The sequence below is a fragment of the Podarcis vaucheri genome, assembly GCF_965113315.1.
Source record: "Podarcis vaucheri genome assembly, chromosome: 7".
NCBI classification, from domain to species: domain Eukaryota; kingdom Metazoa; phylum Chordata; class Lepidosauria; order Squamata; family Lacertidae; genus Podarcis; species Podarcis vaucheri.
Genome location: NC_138765.1, coordinates 50,439,521 through 50,453,797, shown reverse-complemented (window position 1 = coordinate 50,453,797; position 14,277 = coordinate 50,439,521). Strand labels below are relative to the sequence as shown.

At 43.0% G+C, this 14,277-nt stretch overlaps 1 protein-coding gene across 7 annotated transcripts in view; it reads left to right on the top strand.

The window, feature by feature from the left end:
* RIPOR1 (RHO family interacting cell polarization regulator 1) overlaps positions 1–14,277 on the top strand; it is a 110,649-nt gene that overhangs the window by 44,158 nt on the left and 52,214 nt on the right. Inside the window, exon 1 of one of the 7 annotated variants that reach the window (XM_082229289.1) lies at positions 105–270. The exons of 4 other annotated variants lie outside the window; for them this stretch is intronic. In XM_082229289.1, the coding sequence (XP_082085415.1) occupies positions 120–270 (151 nt within the window). In that variant the 5' untranslated portion in view covers positions 105–119. Of the gene's footprint in view, positions 1–104; positions 271–874; positions 933–14,277 lie in introns of those variants that run through there. 2 more of the 7 variants (XM_082229293.1, XM_082229294.1) reach the window with 2 other exon arrangements.

Here is a 14,277-nt window from a genome sequence, read left to right as displayed (position 1 = left end):
TATCTTACTCAGCATGGCAGCAGTCTCCTGTCTCCTTCCCGTGTGGGTGAGGAGGGGTGTGGGAAGGAGGCGCTTCCCCTTGGTTTCCTGTCTCAATCACATGGCTTCGGACGGTTTCCATGGCAAAGGCAGGAGGGGGTGGGTGCTTCAGAGCGAGTGCCTTTAAGACTTCAGTGTTTTCGCTCTGTCCATGGGAGTGGAACAAAGGAAACGCGACAAGAGCCGGACACACTTTCTCTCCCTGCCTGATCTGCCTGGACACCTGGACATGTAAGTCTCCAGGGGCTCCGCAAACATTTTGACAGGTGAAACTTAAAGACAAGGCAGACAGCTCTGGGATAGCCGAGTGTGCCCCCCCCCCCGGCACTTTATATTTGGTGAGCGGTATATGTTTAGCTTGTAACTGGGCTGGCTGAGATGCAACCGCTGACTAGATACATTACCTCAGTCGCAGGATAGAGTGCAAAGGTTGTGGTACTTGGAGGAAGCAGCTACCAAAACCAGTTATCGCTCTTGACTAGTGATGGGTGGAGAGCTTTGTTATGGTCCTGCCAGCCATGGGTATAAGCTTGGATTTCTCTTTGCTTGCTTTGCTGTAGGGTTGAGGGGTTTCTCTGGAAGGCAGAATATCCCAGATTTCTCTTTCTGCTTCGCTAAGAGCACATCTTCAAGATCCTTAGAAGCAGACTGGTTTTTGCCTTGGCATCCTTCAGCCTCCTTATTTTTGCTTGCTGCCATAGTGGTTGAACTCTAGAAAGAGAAAAGTTCTGTTTCTCTAGTAGACTTTTACGGGTGATATGGGGATTCAGACCCATGTGATGGCTTGTTAAAATTTATTAAAATCACATTTTCTTTTTTCCTCCAGGGTAATGGATTCAGGGCACCACACATGGATTTATTCTGTTTTGTCAACAGTCTTAAGGGAAGTGATGGTAATTTGCCCAAGGACCGTTCTGTAGTGGGTTTTGTGGCTGGTGGGAGATTTGCTGTCCAAGCCCTACATTCCCTTGCATCCTGTTTCTTCTTGTCTACTATGGTAGAATAGAATTTGTCACTTTAGACATAATAGCAATAAAATGTGAAAAGTTCCTAGCAAACAGAAAAGAACCACAACAGGGAAGAGTCTTAGCATAGGGTGGTGGCTGTTTTTAAATGGCAGAGCATTCAGAATTGCTTTTCCTGCCCAGTTACAATCTGAAGTGGTATAGTTCTCCTTACAGCCTTAAGATTCCCGGTATAGATCAGACCTTAATACATTATCAGGGTGTGGTAGTTTCTGTGGCTTAATTGATCTGGAGTTAGAAGATTGTGACATTTGTATGTGGTGTAAAGCTGGGCCAAATGGGACAGGTTATTTTGCCAAGCAAATCGTGGCTTTGAAAAGAACTCAGGCACAGGGTCAAAGGCCTACATTTTAGGGTTGTTGTTTTTTTGTTGAACTTGTGATTAAAGCCACGAGCTAATGAATTCAAGTAGAGAATGCCAAACCTGTCTGGTTTAGTAGTCATCAATATGGCAAAGCTTATGGCAAAGTCACCAGCATATTCACCTGTGGAGAGCTGTCAGCCTGCCAGCCGCTGTATTTATAATCCTTACCATCTGACCTCAGCCTCTGCAGCGGCAACCAATTGTTCTTTCATTTTCTGCCAAAAAATATTTTGAGAGGAAGAAAAACACTCATTGGGCAGAGCTTTGCTCTGAAAATATTACAGAAATTTCCCTGGTGTCGTCCATATATTATTTCAATGTGCCAGGTTTATGATTCACATCATATTTTATAGCACCCTTGCATTTTATCACTCCTCTTCCTTTGTTTAAGGCTGTTGACTGTAAGCTTAGCATTCTCTTAGCTACTCTGTGTTTGTGGAATCATAGAATTGTAGAGTGGGAAGGGATCCCAAGGGTCATCTAGTCCAACCCCCTGCAATAGAGGAATCTCAACTAAAACATCCATGAAAAATGATCCTCCAGCCTCTGCTTAAAAGCCTCCAGTGAAGGAGAGTTCCACTGCTGAACAGCTCTTACTGTCAGAAAATACTTTCTGATGTTTAGTCAGCACCTCCTTTCTTTGTAACTTGAATCCATTGGTTTGGGTCCTAGCCTTCAGAGCAAAAGAAAACAAGCCTGTCATCCTCCATGTGACAGCCCCTTAGCTGGGTGAGGATTAAAAGACGTAAGAAATTCCAAATCTTATAATATAGTCATATCCCTTTTAGTTGTGAAAAGGGTGGCTTTTATTTGTTTATTCCTTTATAAAATGTATTGATTCTCCCCCTTCTTAAAAAAGTGTTAACACAAAATTACAGTGCTTTACAATAATAATAATAAATTACCAATAAAACTAAATTTAAATAATTCAAGAAATAAAACAAAAGCGTGTATCTCTTTTCACAGCAAGATAACTTGATTCCCACATCTGATTTTCTGCACTGTGGGGGTAAGGTACCAAGCTAGATACGAAGAAGGTTTGTTAACGCAGATTGTGTTGCGGGAAAATGAAGGAAAAAGGAAAGGAAGAAAGCTCCTAGTCTTACTGATGTGGGTTGTAGCTCAGCATTGGGGCGGTTTTACTTCAGATTGTGACTCATAGGATTCCGCGTTCCTCAATATAAATAAATAACTAAATCCTTGCCCTTAGAAATGTAGCATGTCAGGGAGAAGGCTGCATTAGAAGCTTTCTCCCTGATAAGTAGTTCACAAAACAAGCCCTCCATATAGTAAACTAGACTTGAGGGAAAGCGCTCCTAGTGTAAGCCACCTCTCTGACACGACAGCTTCTTAAGAACAGGGATTTATTTATTTTGTATGGTAAAGCATCTCTGCTCCTGGCCCAGCCTGGGTGGAACTGGTCAAACACGGCCTAATGTGTAGAAAGGAGAAAAAGGTGAATCCTTTTGCTGATAAATGTGTGCAAAATCTTGATTTATTTATTTATCATTATTAACCCCATTGATGGGATTGGATTAGCAAAAGTCTGTATGAATGCAACTGTGGTTATTTACATTGGATTACATCAACAGGTGTGGGAACATACAGCTATTTCAGACCACCACAAGCCATTTGGATAATTGCAGTTTGGACAACGGGTATATTGTAGAGTTTAATAACCAGAACCAATGTGATCAACAGATGTTTAATGCAATTTTTGGGAACCTATGCGATTGAACAGAGACCAAGGCTATATAGTTGAAACTACAGTATATTGTTTTTAATGGAGGAGGCCATCTGTTCTGTCTCTTGGCTTCTTGAAGGCTTTTTTTTTAAAAAAGGATCCTATTAATCTTGCAAGTTCTCCCTCCTCCCCTTAATGGGAGGTCTGTAGAATAATTAGACTGCAGTCGTTTCCTGAGCCTTCAACAGCAAACAATGCCTGTGCTGGTTGATTATGTAGAAAAGCCACGTGGATTCTGCCAAATGACAGCTTATTAGCTGAAATAATTGCTGCAAAGCTGCTTGTGGGCTGGGCTGGAGTTGAGAGGTGGGCGAAGAAGAGAGCAATTCAGGAACACGTGGTCTCTGTATATATCTGTGCTTGTTTATGTGTAGGTGTAGGCAGGAGTCCTCCACAAAGGAATAAAACTCCTTGCTTAGGTCACGTTTTGTGGTGTCTAAGCATTTTTGAGATCCCTGAGTCTGCGTTTTGTAGTGGTGCTTTTTTGCCTAGTTCTCCATGGGAACATCTCTCTTGTGCTGTACACTTCATAAGTTCCAAGGAGGGATGGAGAAGAATTTTGTGCAGTCTGCATTTTAAAGCGAACTGACCTAATTCACGCCTCCCGGACCAACACACAGATCGAAATGTAATTATCCTTCAGATTTCGCACCTTGGGTTGCATTCAGCCTAGTTAAACTGGGAGTAGACCCACTGAAATTAATATATCTAAGTTAATTAATTTCAGTGGGTGTGCAACCAGTAGGACTAATGTTGGATACAACCCTTTTCTGAGATTTGCAGTAGAGTTCTCAGCACAAAAATGGACCAAAATGAGTTATATTGGGGTAAAATATATTTAGAATAATTGGTATGGAACTGGTAAAAAACATCTATATGGAAACAACATGCACAAAGTTTGTACAGGCCGGAAATGGACTGCTCTGCCCACTCCTAGTGCCAAGTCACTGATATAAGTCTTCAGCAGATGGGATGCAGTTACTTCAACGTGATGCTTTCTTGAAACTCAACTTCTGCCTTCCCTTGTCATTGCTGTGCTGCAGTAGAATTGTGTTTCTGGTGATGTATGAATCTGTGATGGATTTGCTGCTTGTAATAGTCTTGTTGGGATCTGTCCCTTGGGCAGCTGGCAGGTCAGGCTGGCAATGCCCAGGCGAAAAGGACTGCAGGATGGGCATGCTGCACTGCAGCTCTCAATGGACCAAGTCCAGGTTAAAGCCAGAAATAGCTTCCTAACCGCTTTTGACCTCTGCTTCGAGTTTGCTCCCAGCAAGGCTGCTCTAAAAATGTGCCCTTGGGAAGCCGCCTCTGCTCTCTGCTGCAAGACTGCAGCAGAATATCGGGGTTGGTGTCATCTGTTGTTGGACTCTACCTCCCATCACCCCGACCACTGACCAGTCTGGCTAGGGCTGATGGAAACTGTAGTCCAGAAATATCTGGAGGGCCACAGGTTCCTCATCTCTGCTTTAAGACTACAAGAGCAGGGGCACTATTTAACAAGGAAAGGGAATAGTGTGTGCCTGCTGGTTCATTCAAGGTAAACAGCCACATCTCTAGAGAATGATGTAATTTGTATGTGTATATTTATTAGTTACTTTTTTATCTCACCCTTCTACAGTGGAGCTCAAGGGGGGATGTACTTTTTATCATTACAACAACCAGGTGAATAGGTAGGGTTGACAGATGGCAACCAGCAGTCCAAGGCCATCCAATTTGGTAAGGTAGGTCATTGTTGATAAATCAGTATTGGGGGGGGGGGGTTGGATGTTTGAGGATGAGAAAATATGCCTTCTCTTGTGATCAGTTGGTGATTTCATGGTTAAGATGAGCCACAACGTAGGGGCATCTTGGTTCACATTCTTAGCTGCTACCAGCTTGTGCTGGTGTTGAGGTGCAGCAATGAGTTGCAGTTTTAAGGATCAGTTTCTTGATGAGTACCATAATTTAAGGATGGAGGCCATTCAGATGATTTATAAGACTTTGAATTCTGGATTGTGAATTTTTCCTTCTGTCTACCTTTATTATTTCCCTGAGTGCCAGACAGATGCTGGAATGGTTTTGCTGCAGAAAGAATACACATTTCCTTTATTTGCTCGTTTCCTACCAACAGTAAATGAGTAAGGCGTTCTTATTTGCATCATGGGCTTCACTTGCTCATATATTTTATTGCAACATAATCTGATGCCTGTTTTCTTGGTAGTGGTCTGAAGAACCTTCCATCACAGCCATGGGCAGCAATAAATTTAACTCGTTTCTGCTTCATGTTCTTTCCACTGCAGCAGCGGCAATCTGGCTCGCACAGTCCCATTGTCCCCAGCTCCTTTGGCAAGCATCTTGCTCTTGGCAAGGCCAATGTTAATCAGTGTTTGGCAGCGTGCAGAGGCCATTGAGCTTCCATGCTTAATGCCCACCTGCTATAGTACAGCCTGAGGGCCTTGCAGGACTTTAGAGCTACAAAAGTTGGTTTCAGTCGCTGGTGAAAGGAGCAGAGATGCCATGGTGAAGGGAACACATCAGGATAGATGCCATTTTGTAGTGTATGGTGTCACTGGTGGAGCTCAGAGCAGGGGTGGGGAATCTTTTCTGGCCTAGATCCTGATCTTCTCCAACCCTTAGCAGGCCAGATTTGACAGGTGAGTGGAACTGTCTCTCTGTCAATCACCTTGGTATCTCAATGATGTTTGGTGACACTGTGCTTTAAAGCCCAGTTGTTGGGGCTTCAAGGCTCAGTGTGTGACCGTATGAAAGCCCTTTTGCAAACAGCCCTGCACTGTTTTTTGAACTTCCAAAAACCAAGGAGTAGTGCAGGGCTGTTTGCAAAATGGAAATTGCTTTCATCTCCCATCAGCTGATCGGCAGTGGGAGCTCACCTTGCTCTAACTGAAAGGAAGAATTGGGAGCTTGCGTTAAGCTCCCAAACATTTATTTGTTGCCACATGAGTGCCTGCCTCATACCTCGTCAAGTGTGGGGTGGTAAGCATGTCTTAGGGGAAATGGCCTCACAAGCCAAATTGGGAGCCCTGGTAAGCCACATTTTACTCACAGGCTTACCCAGCTTTGTCCTAGCGAGCCTGTGAATGCATGAAATAAAGAGCATAGGATGTTTTGAGTGCATCCATGTGCAGAGCAGTCTATAGACCTGCTCATTGGATGAGATCTGCACAAGGAAATTGAGATAAGAGTCATAACAGTTTGAATGTGTCTTGAAGAACATCTAGTCCACCTCCCTCCTCAGTTCAGAATCTGCAACTCAGGGTAAAACTACTGCAAAGTCCCTGACAGATGGCTATCCAGCTGCTGCTTAAAAGGCCCCCAGAAAAGGAAAGATCACCATTTCCTGAGGCAGTCTGTTCCACTATCAGAAAGCTCATATCATTGGTATGCCTCTCCCAAGGCTTAGCTGAAATCTGCTTCCCTGAGTTCCCAGCCTTTGTTTCAAGGCCTGGCCTTCTGGAGCAAGAGAAAATGAGTGCTTCATTTTCTGTGTTACAGCTCTTCAGATATTTGAAGATCCCAAACATGTCTTTCCTTAACTTACTATAACTTAGGCTGATCATATCCAGTTCTTTCACCATTCCTCACTGCACCGATTCCAAGATGGTGCTACTGGCTAGGGATGGGAGTGAACCTTAGAAGGTACAGTGGTACCTCGGGTTAAGTACTTAATTCATTCCGGAGGTCCGTACTTAACCTGAAACTGTTCTTAACCTGAAATACCACTTTAGCTAATGGGGCCTCCTGCTGCTGCCCACACCACTGGAGCACAATTTCTGTTCTCATCCTGAAGCAATATTTCTGGGTTAGCGGAGTATGTAACCTGAAGCATATGTAACCTGAAGCATATGTAACCCGAGGTACCACTGTAATTCCCTTTCCCACAATTCTCTCTGTTGTGAATACACATTGCGTACAAATTATGTGAATAGCACTTGGCTTGAAAATGGCCTGTGGCAGCAAAACCAGAGAGAGAAATTCCAAGTGTATTGGAAACCCCCTTGCTTCTTACCTGTCTTCCTTTTTGCCTGTTTTGGATTGGAAAGGAAGCAGCAGGGCTGCGAGAATACTGATTGCTTCTAAAAGAAAGACATGGTAGCATTCTGGGGAAAATGAATAGGGACACCAAGCCTTAGAAGTGGAAGTGGTGTGCAGGTGGGGATAACAGCATTGTGTTTGTGCTTCAAATTAGATGCAGGGCATGGGTGAATTTTGTATCACAGTAGTGTGTCTATTCTTCCAACTTCGAACAGAGAATGGTGTGGGGCTTTTAATCTGAATATATTACCAGGGAACTCTTGAGGTTAAAAAACAGGAAGATGCACTGAATAGTCTTCTGGTAGCAAACCTATACTACAGGGGTGGGGGACCTGTGGCTGCCCAGATGTAGTTGAAGAACTACAAGCCTATGGAGAGCACCACATACACTGCCTCTGTCTCTAGAGCTCTGTTCTTGTTAAAATTTAATGAGAACAAATGAGCTGGTGTGCATCGGGAAGAAGGAAGAACCTTTCCCTTGAGACCTGTGGTATTGATAAGAGTTCCTGCAGTCCCTTGGTATTTGAGAGGGCAAAGGACCTCTTTAACCTTGAGAGGGGGGTGATATCTATGTTGCCCTATGTTGCAGGGTAGAGCCAGCTTTGCTGGTAGATCTGAGAGCCATTCATAGTAGCTTGGCAAGGTTATCTGACTCCCAGTAGTCTAACCAGAGCAACAGCAGAGAGGCTGCATCACCAACTTTTCATCAGGAAGGCTGATGAAAAGAAGAAACTTTAACCAGGGGTGAATTTTTAGTGTGAAAGCACTGTGACCTCAGTTCTCATGCTGTGAACGAATTATTGGGCTTGGGATGCACTGAGAGGCGTCCTTAACTTGAAATGTGTATATTTTGCAACTGTCTCCAGTTGGTGGCTCTTCCCAGGGGTGTGTGTGTGTGTGTGTGTGTGTGTGTTTCAAAAAAGCAAATTGAAAGCCTGAAGCCCACCCAGCCCTGCCATACAGCAGCTTACCTGTCAGTGGACCTTGCTTGTGTCAAGGGCTACTTGCTTCCAGTTCATTTCACCTATTCTCTTGTCAACTTATGGGTTTAATCATTTTGCTTCTAGCCAAATTAAGGCTGCTGGTCCCCCATTGCTGCTGTAATTGGTCTGGCATCAGGTAGGGCTGAGGAACCCCTGACTCTCCTGGACTATGACTCCCTCTTCATGGGCTATGTGGCTGGGGCTGGTGGAAGTTGAATCCTGGTAACATCTGGAGGGCCACACAGGCTTTCAGGAACAGCTTTCTCCAGAGATATATCTTGCTCTCAAAACACATTCCCAGATTGGCTCCCCGCTCCCCACTCTGCAGCTGTGAATAAAGATTCACAAGGAGGGATGTTGCTATAAGATTAACCTCAACCAGAAATTTAGCTTTTTTGTGGGGTGGGGTGGGAGGCTTGCGTTGTAGAATTCCCTTGCAGGACCCTCTCTGTTGCAATCACCAGGAGGTCTGTGAATACATTTTTTCCACCAAGCCTTTTAAGAACTAGGACTGTTTATGTTTAATATGGTATAAAGCTGCTCATAGTATGGATAGTATGTGCGTTTTACCAATAAATTATTTTATGAAGGGTTGTTATTGTTTTATTTTCAGCCATTTTGAGGGTCTGCATAGCTGAAAAGCAGCCTGAAGCACTTTCTATAGAACTAAATATATAGGTTTCAACTTCTGATTAACAAGCCCTCACCAACCTGGCGCCCTCCAGATGTTCTGGACTCCAGATCTCTCCCTGTTCTGACTGGGGCTTATGGGAGTTTTAGTCCAAAATGACTGGAGGGCACCAGGTTGGTGACGGCTGCAATAGACGGTGTGTTGAAGACATATCAGTGGCTTCATGAGCAATTCTCCTGGAGTAACAGCTGTTTAAGTGGAGGATAACTCCTAGACACATGATTACATATGACTGGGATGGGCAGGGGGGGGGATATCTCATGTGCATTTATGTTTGTATTGAGAAACCCTAAGCAACTTCCAAGGACCTGCATGCTTCTCTGTAACAAAGCCTGGAAGCTGCTGTTTTAGGCCAAGAAAGGAGGACCCAGTATAGACATGGCAGGACAGGTGGGTTTGAGTGTTAAGTGCCGTAGCTCAGTGGCAGAGCATCTGCTTTCCACGCAGAGGGTCCCATGTTCAATTCCCAGGTAGGGCTGGGAAAGACCTCTGCCTGAAACCCTGGAGAGCTGCTGCCTGTCAATTTAGACAGCGCTGAGAAAGATGCTCCAATGATCTGATTCAGTATAAGGTAGCTTCCTAGGTCTCTATGTAAGAAATAAAGCAGTCATTTATTTTCTTCTTTCATTACCTCCCAATCTTTTCAAACAGATAGGATTGCACTCTTTCTTTCCTCTCTCTGCTTTGCCCCTCTGCGTGTTCCTTTCAACTGTTGCTTTGTCTCCCATATACACTCTGTGTTCCTCAGTAAGAAGGCATTAAACGCTCTAAATATGAGGCAGCCCAGATTGTGGGGTGGCGGGGCAGAAGCAGATGGGGAAGGAGGTAGAGTGTGCCAGGCTCTTTTTTTACCCATGAATAAATTCTTTCTTGCACTCACATTGGAGATCCCGAATGAAATGAAAGCTTTTAGCATCAAATGATGCTTCAGGGAGCAGCCTTTCAATTGGGGGCGGGGGAACCACTGGAGTTCTTTTAAAGGGTCTTCTTCTCCAGCTGAAAGGGTGATGGGGGTGGAGGGAAGTCTATATGAGCCCATTAACCTTAGTCGCAGCTCAGTGCATGCTGTCTTCCTCGCATGCCTGTCACTGTGTTCTCCCAAGAGAGATGGCATAGCCTGTTTCAATCTAAAGCTGCCTTCTGTGGATGGGAAAAAAGATGGCCAGAAAAAAAGATCTGCAAACCTTAAAGTGCTTTATGAATAAATGGTTAATTAGCTGCTAGTCCAAGGTGAAGCAGGCAGGCCCAAATCTGGCACTTAAAATAAATTATGTAAATGTGAATGTACATTTACATCATTAGTTCTGGTTGCGATAGTCCCCCCTTTCCCCTCCTGTTTTTCTCCAGCTAGTATAAAAAAGAGGCTTTCAAAAAAGAAGCCAGTTTGCCTTCTCTTCTATCTTTGTTTTATTGCTCCTTTCATTTTCAGCTTCTTTAAGCCTATCACTGGTACTTAGATCAGAATCTTATCCTGCAAACCAAAGCATCCTTAATTGGAAGCAAGTCCCATTGAATTCCCTGGGGATTTAATATCTGCACAAACATGCTTAGGCCTTGGCTCTGTAGGAACATGAAGCAGAACCTTGTATAACAATGGTTTTTTGTGGTTTTTCAGATACTGGAAACAAGGATTTTGATTTAAATAACTGTTTTTCAAGGTTGGGGGGGATACTGTGTTGCCAGTGTATTGATTACCTGACAAAGCCTGCAGTTTGAATATTATTCAGAAAAAGCAGTAGTCCATCCATGGCCCTCATTGTACCCTCATATCTGCCATCCTCTGGATACCTTAACCCAGTGCTTTTTTCTGGGGGGATGCAGGGGTACGCATACCCCTAAACATAATGTGAATCTAAGTTTGGCCTCATTGAGGGGCAGTATTTCAATATGAGTAGAGTAGGAAAATGAGAGTACCCCTAAACTTTTTTATAGAAAAAAAGCACTGCCTTAGCTACCTTTTGGATGGCCTCTGTGGGCTGAGTGAGATGGGTTTTGTGCAACTAGATAATGTGTGCGAGGGCCCATCTGTGGAAATGTGTCACTACCGAAGCTGATCTGCAACTTATTTTGGAGGTGCAAAAGAGAATTCTGTGCATTGGTTCTGATAGCTAAAATGGAATTTCCAAATTCAAGTTCAATATTTTTCCATAAACAAGTAAGCAAGACACAGAATAATGGCAGACCATAGCCCATAACTCAGCTATTGACTACCAGCCTGCTCACCTAATTATAAAAAGCCATTTTAGCCTCTTCATTCATCTAGGTAGAGGGCACCTTAGTTCACGTTCTTAGAAACAGTGGTTTGTGGGAGCCCCTAGGCATTGTGGGGAGAGCGAAGTAACAGGTTCTTGTTCTTGCAAGGATTGTAGCAGCTTGGCTTGCTCTACACTGCCCTCTACTGCCAACCTTCAGTTCAACTACATTCCTGAAGCGTAGGAAGATTCCTTATACAGAGTCACACTTTTGGTCTATGTGGCATAGTATTTTCTGTATTAAGTTCTGGAGATCTGCCGCCAGGCAGTCAGGAGTCTTGCCAGTCCCCAACTGGAGATTCTAGGGATCAAATCTGGAACTTGATGGATGCAAAGCATGTGCTGTACCACTGAGTCCCAAATGCTGAACCATTTTGGGAGAACTGGAGTTTTAGGGAACCCAACAAAGCTCCTTAATTTTATTTTAGCTTAAAAAGAAAATTTAGTCTCCCCCAATCCAAAGAGTTTTGTTGGAAATAACAAATAAATAATAAATCCGTAATAAGTAAACTACTGATAGTAAGGGGGCAGAATCAACATTTTTATACCAAAACAATGATCCTCCAGATGTTGTTGCACTATGCTTCCACTACCACTTATCATTGGCTGTGCTGGCTGGAGTTGTTAAGAGTTGGAATCCAACAATATGTAAAATGCCACGTTCTTCTGGATGATGCTTGGGCTTGGGAAAGGTCAGGAAGGCAGGATGCAACCAGCCTGTGCCTTCTTAGTATTCTAGTTTATTGCGTTAGAAGAGTCCTGCTGGATTAGACAGGCTACCACCATCATGTCTGATGCTTTTGGAAAGCCCACAAGTAGGGCTGAAGGCATCAGCCCTCCACTGCCATTTGCTGTCCAGAAACTGGTGTTCATTGGTATTCTGCCTCTGAACATAAAGGTTCAATTTAGCTGTCAGGGCTAATAGACCTATCTGTGGCTATCCTCCCATCGGTTAGTATGAACACAGAAGGCGTATGCTTCAGAGGGTGTGTTCGATTTGATCCAAGAAAATGTTGCATGTTGTAGCTGAGAAGTGCTCTTCTCATGTAATGTGTGTAAGGTTCTTTTCAGTTTAGGAATGGAAAAACTAGCAACTTGCAAAGGGTAGTTCACTAGCTCCTGCCATTCCTGAAGACACTGGAAGCAGATAGCAGCTGTTCCCTCACTTTCTCAACACATCCGTAACAGAAATACTAACAAACATTTTGTTTCTAGTCTGGGAGCTACCAAGGTCTGGCACACTGAGTCTTGTTCCACATCCTACCAAATGCCAAAATACAGATTGGGTCATACGTAATCACTCAGGAATTTCTGTCCTGAACTTGGCTAATCTCAACATCCGCTGGGGAACAGGAATTCCAAGTGTTCAGCACCTGTCTCTATACAGAAGTGCTGCACGTGCTACCACTAAGCTGGCAATACCTGTCTGACTGGTATGTTGTCACCCAGTCATCTGCATCAGACAGACAGGTCAAATTTGGGGTGTTGAGGGCATGATGTTGGAAAGGGCCAGTGGTTGTGATGGGAGGCCAAATGGATCTCTGTGTGTGTTGGTATTTCACAAGGGGCTTTGGGAGTGAATTTGTTGTGGCCAATGGGGTATCTGGTGATACACACTATTTGGGTGGCTTTGTAGAGGAGAATCAGGGTCTCCTTGATCCACACTGAAAGGACTGAACTCTACTTGGGAACTGGAGGAAGAAAGCTGGGCTAACACAGGCTGGAGAGGAAATGAGGGTACAAGAACTAAAGGCGCCTTAAAAAACAACCACCACCACCACCTTTCCAGTTTCTTATTTGTCTGGCTATTTATTTATTTATTTATTTTAATAATATTTATTGCAACAATTTAAACACTTACCAAAAAAAAGAGCAAAGAAAAAACCATACATTACATTACATTACATTACAATACAAAGACACTACATAACACTAAAAACTAACAAGACAAAACAAAAACAATTTAAAAACACATCAAAAAAGAAGAAAAGGGGAAAAAAGGAAAAAGAAATTTCAATATCTTGTCTTTCTTTCACATATTTCCATGACCTCCTCACGCCTCCCTTTTTGTATTCCACTTCTATTAATTATTTCAGCAATTCCTTTCCATCTTCCCCTGTTTTCTGTCCTATAATTATCTTAACACATTTTAACCTTATTTTTCTATTAATACTCTATTAATCTATTTGTACTTAATTCCTTATAACCTTTCTACTGAAGCCATATCACTTCATTCCAACGTTCTTCTAACAGTCATTAATTTTACAATATTTCTGTAAATAGTCTTTAAACTTTTTCCAATCTTCTTCCACCGACTCCTCTCCCTAGTTTCGGATTCTGCCAGTCATTTCCGCCAGTTCCATATAGTCCATCAACTTCATCTGCCATTCTTCCCGGGTGGGTAAATCTTGTGTCTTCCAATACTTCGCGATGAATATTCTTGCTGCTGTTGTTGCATACATAAAAAAAGTTCTATCCTTCTTTAACACCAATTGGCCGACCATGCCCAGGAGAAAGGCCTCTGGTTTCTTCAGAAAGGTATATTTAAATACCTTTTTCATTTCATTATAAATCATCTCCCAGAATGTCTTAATCCTTGGGCATGTCCACCAAAGGTGAAAGAATGTACCTTCAGTCTTCTTACATTTCCAACATTTATTATCGGGCAAATGGTAGATTTTTCAAGCTTAACAGGTGTCATGTACCACCTATAAATCATTTTCATTAAATTTTCTCTTAGAGCATTACATGCCGTAAATTTCATACCTGTGGTCCATAACTGTTCCCAGTCAGCCATCATTATGTTATATCCAACATCTTGTGCCCATTTAATCATAGCTGATTTCACCATTTCATCCTGAGTGTTCCATCTCAACAGCAAGCTTTACATTCTTGACAAATTCTTAGTTTTTGGATCTAACAATTCTGTTTCCAATTTTGATTTTTCCACCTGGAAACCAACTTTTTTGTCCAATTTATATGCCTCCATTATTTGGTAATAATGGAGCCAATCTCGCACTTTATTTTTCAATTTTTCAAAGCTCTGCAATTTTATTCTGTCTCCATCTTGTTCCAGAATTTCCCAATATTTCGGCCATTTGGCCTCCATATTGAGTTTTCTCTGTGCCTTCGCTTCCATTGGTGACA